The sequence below is a fragment of the Pseudorasbora parva genome, chromosome 10, assembly GCF_024679245.1.
Source record: "Pseudorasbora parva isolate DD20220531a chromosome 10, ASM2467924v1, whole genome shotgun sequence".
NCBI lineage: Eukaryota > Metazoa > Chordata > Actinopteri > Cypriniformes > Gobionidae > Pseudorasbora > Pseudorasbora parva.
In genome coordinates, this window is record NC_090181.1 from 20,834,903 (window position 1) to 20,844,330 (window position 9,428).

The 9,428-nt window shown below is 40.3% G+C and overlaps 1 protein-coding gene across 4 annotated transcripts in view; it reads left to right on the forward strand.

Annotated features, from left to right (window-relative positions):
• Positions 1-8,881, forward strand: part of grid1a (glutamate receptor, ionotropic, delta 1a) — a 386,141-nt gene extending 377,260 nt beyond the window's left edge. For 2 of the 4 annotated variants that reach the window (XM_067455445.1, XM_067455443.1), the window contains exons 14-17: positions 1,853-2,019; positions 3,434-3,674; positions 6,158-6,293; positions 8,120-8,881. In XM_067455445.1, coding sequence (XP_067311546.1) covers positions 1,853-2,019; positions 3,434-3,674; positions 6,158-6,293; positions 8,120-8,508 — 933 coding nt within the window. In that variant the 3' untranslated portion in view covers positions 8,509-8,881. Of the gene's footprint in view, positions 1-1,852; positions 2,020-3,433; positions 3,819-6,157; positions 6,294-8,119 lie in introns of all 4 variants that reach the window. The other 2 variants (XM_067455446.1, XM_067455444.1) reach the window with 2 other exon arrangements.
• Positions 8,882-9,428: the final 547 nt, after the last annotated feature.

Consider the following 9,428-nt stretch of genomic DNA (forward strand, 5'->3'; position numbering starts at 1 on the left):
GGAAAACCTATAAAGAGGTGCAAAAAATGATAGGCTGTTCAGCTAAAATGATCTCCAATGCCTTTAAATGGAGAGCAAAACCAGAGAGACGTGGAAGAAAACGGAAGACAACCATCAAAATGGATAGAAGAATAACCAGAATGGCAAAGGCTCAGCCAAAGATCACCTCCAGGATGATCAAAGACAGTCTGGAGTTACCTGTAAGTACTGTGACAGTTAGAAGACGTCTGTGTGAAGCTAATCTATTTTCAAGAATCCCCCGCAAAGTCCCTCTGTTAAAAAAAAGGCATGTGCAGAAGAGGTTACAATTTGCCAAAGAACACATCAACTGGCCTAAAGAGAAATGGAGGAACATTTTGTGGACTGATGAGAGTAAAATTGTTCTTTTTGGGTCCAAGGGCCACAGGCAGTTTGTGAGACGACCCCCAAACTCTGAATTCAAGCCACAGTACACAGTGAAGACAGTGAAGCATGGAGGTGCAAGCATCATGATATGGGCATGTTTCTCCTACTATGGTGTTGGGCCTATTTATCGCATACCAGGGATCATGGATCAGTTTGCATATGTTAAAATACTTGAAGAGGTCATGTTGCCCTATGCTGAAGAGGACATGCCCTTGAAATGGTTGTTTCAACAAGACAATGACCCAAAACACACTAGTAAACGGGCAAAGTCTTGGTTCCAAACCAACAAAATTAATGTTATGGAGTGGCCAGCCCAATCTCCAGACCTTAATCCAATTGAGAACTTGTGGGGTGATATCAAAAATGCAGTTTCTGAAGCAAAACCAAGAAATGTGAATGAATTGTGGAATGTTGTTAAAGAATCATGGAGTGGAATAACAGCTGAGAGGTGCCACAAGTTGGTTGACTCCATGCCACACAGATGTCAAGCAGTTTTAAAAAACTGTGGTCATAAAACTAAATATTAGTTTAGTAATTCACAGGATTGCTAAGTCCCAGAAAAAAAAAAGTTTGTACAAAATAGTTTTGAGTTTGTACAGTCAAAGGTAGACCTATTTTTTTGAACACACCCCTTTCAACTAATTGCCCAATTGCACAGCCTTAAGAGCGTGCATATCATGAATGCTGGGTCTCATTTGTTTTCTGACAATCTACTGAACCTACTGGTAACTTGTTTGCCACGTAGCAATAAAAAATATACTAAAAACCTTGATTATTCTGGTTAGTCACATTGTACTGCTATTATTTTGAACAAGATATATATAAATGCTTTAATAGGTTGAAAGTATGAAAATCCTACTAATAGATGTGCATTTGAAAGACAAACTGTTAATATTTTAAGCGGTGACGGGTATTTGTACTTTACAAAGATTTAGGGAAAATGTAATATTTATAGGGAAGAGCCAGGGGACGATAACTTCTTTGTCATTTCTTCTTTGACATCAATTTTTTCCCCTTTGTACTTGTCATATGAAGGTTTGTCATAACTGCGATAGAGTCTAAAAGAGACGTAGGAAAGCGGACGCTTACGCTGCTTTATTTAATGTGGTGGAGGGGGGGTGGGGGGAAGCCATTTTCCCTAGAGAGAGAAGAGAGAGCGAGTGTGTGCGTGTTAATCTCTTGAAAAAGAAAGCGGGGGTGGCTAGTTTCCAGAGAAGAAACAAGTTCAAAGCCATCTCATGACGTTCAGTGAAAAATAAACATCTTTCATTTTCAATGATGTCTGTGACCTGTCTGACAAGAACTGAGCGACTAAAAGGAGAAGCTCTCCATCTCAGGATAACCCCAGGCTGTGTTTACGTTACTGTTATCAAAACCACAGAAATCTGCCACAATGTTCTAAATGGGCAAATGAAACACTGTACTATGCGTGTGTGGTTTCTCGCAGGTGAAGCGGGATCCGTATGCCTTCCTGTGGGACCTGGCGGTGTTAGAGTATGCGGCTCTGACAGATGATGATTGTACGCTGGTGGTCACAGGAAACAGCATGAGCAGCAAAGGATATGGCCTGGCCCTGCAGCACGGCAGCCCCTACCGAGATCTCTTCTCGCAGAAGTGAGCTCTTCCTTTCAGAGTGTATATATGTGCAATACGATCGCGAAGAGCGATACAAGTCGTTTAACTAGCTGAAGGATAGACACCATTGTTTCAATCATTTCAAGTCAATATCACAAAACTCAGACGCTTCGCAAACATCACAGTGGCTGACTGTGATGGATTGCTTCCCTTTTTCTTTCATCATCTGTCCTTTCTCTCGTTTACATTACATTTATTTCCTTGGCAGACGCAGTCTTGCCGGAGAACCCATGAATCGTGTTGATTCACCAGTTACTGCTCTTCATAGCATTTATCTTCATTCCCACCCATGCTTTCTTCTCTCCACTGGCTTTAAAGCACCTCACCCTGCAGCCCTTCATTTGTTTGACTATAATTTGCATTCATATTTTCAGCTCATACCGGCGCTCTGCTCACATACTAATTAGCTTTAGGGAGGTAAGCTTGCCGGCAATTAATAATGCACATATCAGTCTAACATCAAGGCCTTGAAATGCATTTTCATGAAGGAACCTCTACAATCACCTGCCAGTCTGTTACGGGGAATTAGAATCAAACACTTTTTAAATTAATACCCAGGACGATTGCAGTTGAACAGACTTTATTTTTCAACCTTTGACATTTTCTTTTCTATCAATAGTTATTGACCTTTTGCTCTGGGTTCTTTATAAATACATTCTCTTTCTGAATGTATGCTGCATTGAAATTAATAACTAGGAAAGACTTGTCAATGAATAAAGAGAAACCTAAGACTGTAATAGAAAACCAAATGTTCATTGCCACTGCTGAAGTGATTTTCTTTTTTTCTGTGTTTTGAAAAGTTTGTTAACACTATTTAAGAACCTTGTATCTCTGCCTTTAATCTGAAGAGATCATTGAAAACCAACACTACTGTGATTCCATAATTTATTCCTTGGTCATTTTCCGTGACCACTGAATGTAATATTTGCTTCTTTATCCCCTTTCGGTCATCTGTACGGTACATTTTTCAGAGCTTCATTTTATGTCCTCTTGCTAATATATTTTTCATAAAGCAATATAACAGGCAACATTAAAGGATAACACTTTAAAATAAGGTTCATTAGTTAACTACAAACTAATAATGAACTGCACTTATAAAGCATTTATTTTTCTTTGTTAATGTTAATTTCAACATTTACTAATACATTATTAAAATCTTGTTAACATTAGTTAATGCACTGTGAACAAACCATGAACAAACTATGAACAGCTGTATTTTTATTAACTAACCTTAACAAAGATGAACAAATGCAGTAACAAGTGAACTGCTCATGGTTAGTTCATGTTCGTTAATACATTAACTAATGAGCCTTATTCTAAAGTGTTACCAATTAAAGCAATGACAGATTTGTTTCATAACCCTCATAACAAGATCGGTCCCTTTTCTCTTCAGGATCCTTGACCTGCAGGAGAAAGGAGACCTTGACATTCTAAAGCAGAAGTGGTGGCCTCGGAAAGGTCGCTGCGACCTGGACAAACATGCAGAGCCTCAGCCGGAGGGCCGTGCCTTGAGACTGCACAGCTTCGCTGGGGTCTTCTGCATCCTAGCAGCGGGGCTGCTGCTGGCCTGCCTGGTGGCTGCTCTGGAGTCTTGGTGGAACGGGCCACGCTGCCAACGGGCACAGCCCAAAGAGGTGACCCCACAGGCGGCCAAACTACGGCCAACCCCTGCCCACCACGCCCAGGACTATACAGCCACTGCCACACTCTACTTTATGGATCCAGATGCCACTGACGCAAGCCCTGATTTAGTCGAACTCCAGTACACCCAGCTATAGGTGTGACCATCAAGAACTTACTGCCTCCCATATGCCAAGTGTTGCTAAAGAAAAGCCAAGAGGGAAGGGTGAAAGGGGAGGGAGTCACTAAAAAAAAAAAACAGATACATTCATTGATTATTTGAAGGGGTAGTTTACCCAAATATGAAAGTTCAGTCATCTTTTACTCACCATTATGTCGTTCCAAACCTGTATGACTTACTTCCATGCAACACAAAATATACTGTGGAAATTTTTTAATACTTCAGGATAAAATGATAATTCACCCTATATATTTATTTTTAAATGAAGGTTGTTGATCTTATTTTAAACTAGTCATCCGTACATAAGTGGTTTGTTTTTGTTTGACCTCATTGGGCAATTTTTTTAACGATCTGAGCGCATGGTCTGAATTGTATGCCGCAAGTGTACTTAGGGCATGTCCAAATCCACTTTTGCTAGTTTAACGACGGAAAAAACGTCCGGCATGCCAGGCGTATGGTCCAAAAGGGTTGTACTAGTCTCTTAATGAGTCATGGGTGTGTTTTGGGCGTAACGTTCAATAAACCAATCAGTGTCTCATAACCCATTCCCTTTAAAAGCCAGTTGCGCTAGCACCATGGCGGATTCACTATTTACATGGCGGCATTTGCCAGCAGAAGGACTGAACGCTTCTCCAGATAGGAATATGTTTGTGTGCTGCTCATCCCTGTGTGTATAATAAGCAGATTGTATGCGCGTTGCGCACCCGCCTATAGGTGCATATTACTAACATGCTCTACTGCGCTATTGAACAATAAATTCAACAGTGTTTCTGTGTATGATAGGGCCCATAATATTTGATCAAAATACATCAGACTTCTGTCTGGTGACGTATGCTGGAATTTTCCAAATTCTTAGTCCGTTTGCAATCATCTGCTTCCAATTATTTGTGCGACGCCCACATCTCAAAATATTTGAGAAGACCCAAATGTATTAGATTTCCATTAAACCCCCTTTCCATTAAACATCTTTTAGTAGTCACACTTTTTGATGCCAGTAGACAACATTTCTACAAAGTTTACTTGAGTAGTAAGTAAGATGTTACCTGAATATTATATAATATTAACTGCTATATTTTCTTTTTGTGTTCATACAACTCTTGTATTTTTGCTATGAAGATAGCCTCAGATGCTGGCAGGGCATTCGAAAATCTACATTACTACAACTACCTATCAAAATCCAGTTGTCTAAATCAATGGGACCCACAACTTTCAACCTCTTAAAAAAAGAACTTTAAAGTAGCTTGAAATTGGTCCATGTGTTTCAACCACAAACGTAATGCTGTTTGGTCACAAGAAGTGTAAAAACTAATGAGGATTGATGTTATTTTATACTTTATGTTGCTGTATTGTTGAATACTTTCACGCTACTTGTCGATGTCCATTTTGGAGCTTGAAATTTGGGGTCCTGTTGACTTTATAATAGATTAAAACTGCTTAAGATATTTTCTTTTGTGTTCCACAAAAGAAGGAAAATCATACGAGCTTGGAACCACAGAAAATTATAACAGAATATTCTTTTTTGGATGTACCATATCCTTAAGTGGATATGATAGCTTCTGTAGTCAAATCCATTAGCTCTTTGTTATGGGCAACTACTAGTATAAGTATTTTCATTAAAAAGATGTTTCCAAGTAACTTTCTGCATACAAACATCTCAATTCTTCTGCTGCTTCAGATAGGTTGTTAGGCTAAGGTTGTACCTGGATCCCTAAACTAAAGTGTGTGCAATGAGAAAGCCAGTGACTTTTTGACTTTTGTTCAAATGTTCTGCAGTTACTCTTCCGTCCTTGTCTCCTCTCCTTCTCTCCTTTCCCTTTGGTGATATCTTGAGCCATGACAAGCACGTTGGCGAGAGCAACAGATCATAAACCACATATTACAGTTCAGGAATGTTGATTGCCAAAAACGTAATATTACATTTTGCAGACATCGTTGAATAATAGCCATCAGACGTCTGTATTATGAATTCCATTCATCAATTGCTTTAAATTTGACTGGATTTGAATTAATAACACATGAAGAGATAAGAACTTTTACTAGCTTTCAGACTATATTGCTTTCACCGACTCCTTGTTCTCGCTTTAAGGTGTTCTGTCTGCCGTATGACTGTACAATTTGAGTGTTTCTTTTATGTATGGTTTTGTTTGCTTTATGATACACACTGTACGTAGGAAGTGATTGGAGCTCTGGCAAGCAATAAGAACCACACAATAACCAACTTTACACATTTTACGTTTTATATCCCTCTCTGTGTCTTCTTATTGCAATTATATGCCAATGTCCAGGCAGTCACAGGTTCTCTATGGTCTCATACAGGACACTAAGGGCTGCACTCTGGAGATGGCGTCTGGCTCATTGGCATATAATGAAATTGCAACTGCTGCAGGATGCGCACGGGACGTTTGGCCAGAGAGAGAAAGAGACTGGGAAGACACGCAGGCTTTTTACACAGGTCAGCAGAGACCTGAGCAGGGATACCTGTCAGTGGGGTGAACAGGGCTTGATAATGTGAAGTCATTTAGAGGAAGGACATGCGTTCTCCTGGAGCGGGTTAGGACTCTAGATCAATCAGATGATTATATGTGGATGTGGGTAGTGAGGTTATTATGACTCACTCATGCATAGAGAGCTAACTGATGACAGAGACCCAGGCTGAGTCAGAGAGGTTAATTCATCCATATTGTGTGGATTGATAAAGTACATTATATTAAGAGACTGATTATTTTATTCCTGGAATCTCTTTGCCAAAGCAGCACTAACAGGAATCCCACTGTGTGCCTCTCCATTTCGCTCCACATTCTCATCAAATTCATCATCTGTTATCATCCATCAGATCACCCATTCAGTGGCCACACTGATGTCCCAAAATATCACAATCTGGAATCCAAAAAGACATTGGCCTCCGGTTGTGTTGTTTGTCACGGCTGTAAGTGCCCCAAATTGGGTGTATTTTAATGGGAAATTAATGCATTTTTAATTAGAGACACATTCAGACTTTCTATTACAGCTTCATGAGCTCTACAGTAATTATCTCCTCATTGATCTTATGACTCAGAAACATAGTCTCATAATGTGACACCTCTAATTACCCATAAATGGTACAAAACTGTAGACTATACAGCTGATTTGCTGGCATCGACCGCGGTAGAACCCAAAGACCTTTACAATTGAGTTAACGGGCTGGTTCACCCAAAAGTGAAAACTCAATTACTCTGCCATGTTCTAAACCTGTATGAATTTCGTTATTAGAAATCTTTCTTAGAAACACAAAAGAAGACATTATGTAACATGTTTTTGTTCACATAATCCATATAATATATATATTTTTAAAAACATTTTGGAAATCATTGAAATTCTTTCTCCATAGAAAGCCATACAGGTTCGGAATGTCAGGAGGGTGAGTAAACGATGAGTGAATTTTCATTTTGGAGCGAACAATCCCATTGAAATTGAAAGGATGATGCATTACTGAACTGACTTCAGTACTAAAACAGAGAAGAAGAACAGTGATTAACAGGGTAGCCCTGGATGTAACGGTTATCAGCGTTTGATGAAAGCTTCATAGTGTCGAGTCCACCCTCCTCTCTCACTCTCTTACGAAGGATGCATGGAAGGAGAATTAAATGACTATCAGAACTATGTGGGGAAAAAATGCAAGCAGTTAGCAGCCTGTTAATGTTGGCTTGATTCTTTCATTAAGTGGCACGCCATGGCGTCACTGGCGCATGACCGAAGCTATTTCACGGCAGTGCGTATCAAAGAATGAAGAAATACCCCTTTCATGGCTCCTCCGGAATAAGCTTGAAACATTGAAGCGCCAAGGCTTGTGTTTGCAATTCAATTTATGGCCCATGTTTCCCAGCGCACAGTCTCATTTGCATCATTGATTTCTTTCATTTCGCAACTTTTCGGATATGAAGCTGTTTTAGCATTCAGACCTTTTTGCCTGCTGGAGCGGGTGGGAGACGAGATGGATTTGATTTTATTTTTATGAGATTATTCTGCGCCGTCAGTAGTACGTTGTGTAATTGTTATCATTAATCAGAGCTGATGTGATTGTTGGAGCCCTTGGTAAACACCTTCTGCTATTTTCTGAAAGATCACATGCACTTCCGTGTTCCTTTCATACACATCCGTTTTTGCTTCGAAGTCCCCCCGCTTTTTGATTGTCATTTCTCATTTTCTTTCCGCCTTCCACCCCACAAATCAATCCCCACCTTTTCATCTTCCCTTCACCTCCGACTCGGTCTCAGTCGCCGTTTTCTTTGTCGTTCCCAGGACAAAGAGATGGATCTGGAGCAGGTTCACCAGCGTTTGAGTGGGCTGATGGAGGACGATCTGGTGCACAAGCAGCTGCCAGGTCAGTCTCTGGAGATCTCTGCCCTGGACATGGGCAGCATGCGGCCACAGCAGAGCTCCCAGGAAACCATGAGAGATTTCCCCCCTGGGGGCCTGTCCGTGACTTCGTTCCTCCAGGAGGGTCCTGGGGTCGGCCGCGTGCCCGGACGGAGCCTCCCCCTCCCTCTCAGCAGTTCCACTCTGCCGCCCTCCATGCGCTGCAAACACCGGGCGCCCAACGGAGGCCTTTTCCGCCAGAGCCCCGTAAAGACACCTATGCCCATCTCTTACCAGGCAGTGCCCGGGGGACCCATCCCAGAAGCCATTGATCCAAGCCATGGGACCTCTATTTGAGCCAACCTGTCAGACCGTTATAAAGACTGCCAACCAACCAATCACAAAAACTGAGTTTGGATCTGGTCTGGTTGCATTTATACAATTACATACATACAAACAGATATGGAGATCTCTTTTTTTTCCCAGTACAAAAACATATGACTGTGAGACACTGAATATCCTTGCCTGTACATATTTGTATATAATAAGAGACAGCAGTGAAGTCAAAGTGTATTTTGAATATTCATGATTTTTTTGAAGTTCAGTTTAAAAAAAGTAATTACATAAAATACAGACTGTTTGAATGGCTTTGTAAATTTTGTTCTAAAATAAAAATGAGAATTCCTTGTGGATGTTTTCTAAGTGCCACGTTAAAAGATTTGTTTTATTTGAATTAGAAAACAACTGAAAGGAAAACAATTTGCAAATCTCTTGATCATATTTTCTTTTTGTTTAATATAAAAGAAGCTTTAAAGGAGGAGTTCACTTCAAAATGGAAATTTCCTGATATTTTACTTTTTACCCCCATCTCATCCAAGATGTCTGCGTCTTTCTTTCTTCAGTTGAAAACACTTTTTTAAGGAAAACATTCCAGAATTGTTCTCCCCATCAAAGACTTCCATGGCAACCGATTGGTTGAAGGTCCAAATCAATCCAGTTTCAAAGTGTTTCGAAGGGCTTCAGAAGCTCTGCACGATCCCAGACAAGGAATCTCAGGGTCTTATCTAGCGAAACCATCGGTCATTAAAAACATTTGTTTTTATAATTTTTAACCTCAAATGTGTGACTTCGGTATTGTGCTTCTTGACGATGTATGACGTCATTACGCCGGAAAGGTTACGTCCGTGTCGACCTAGTGCCGAAAAACATTAAAATTATCCGACATCATTGTTTTTTTGTTTTTTTATAATGG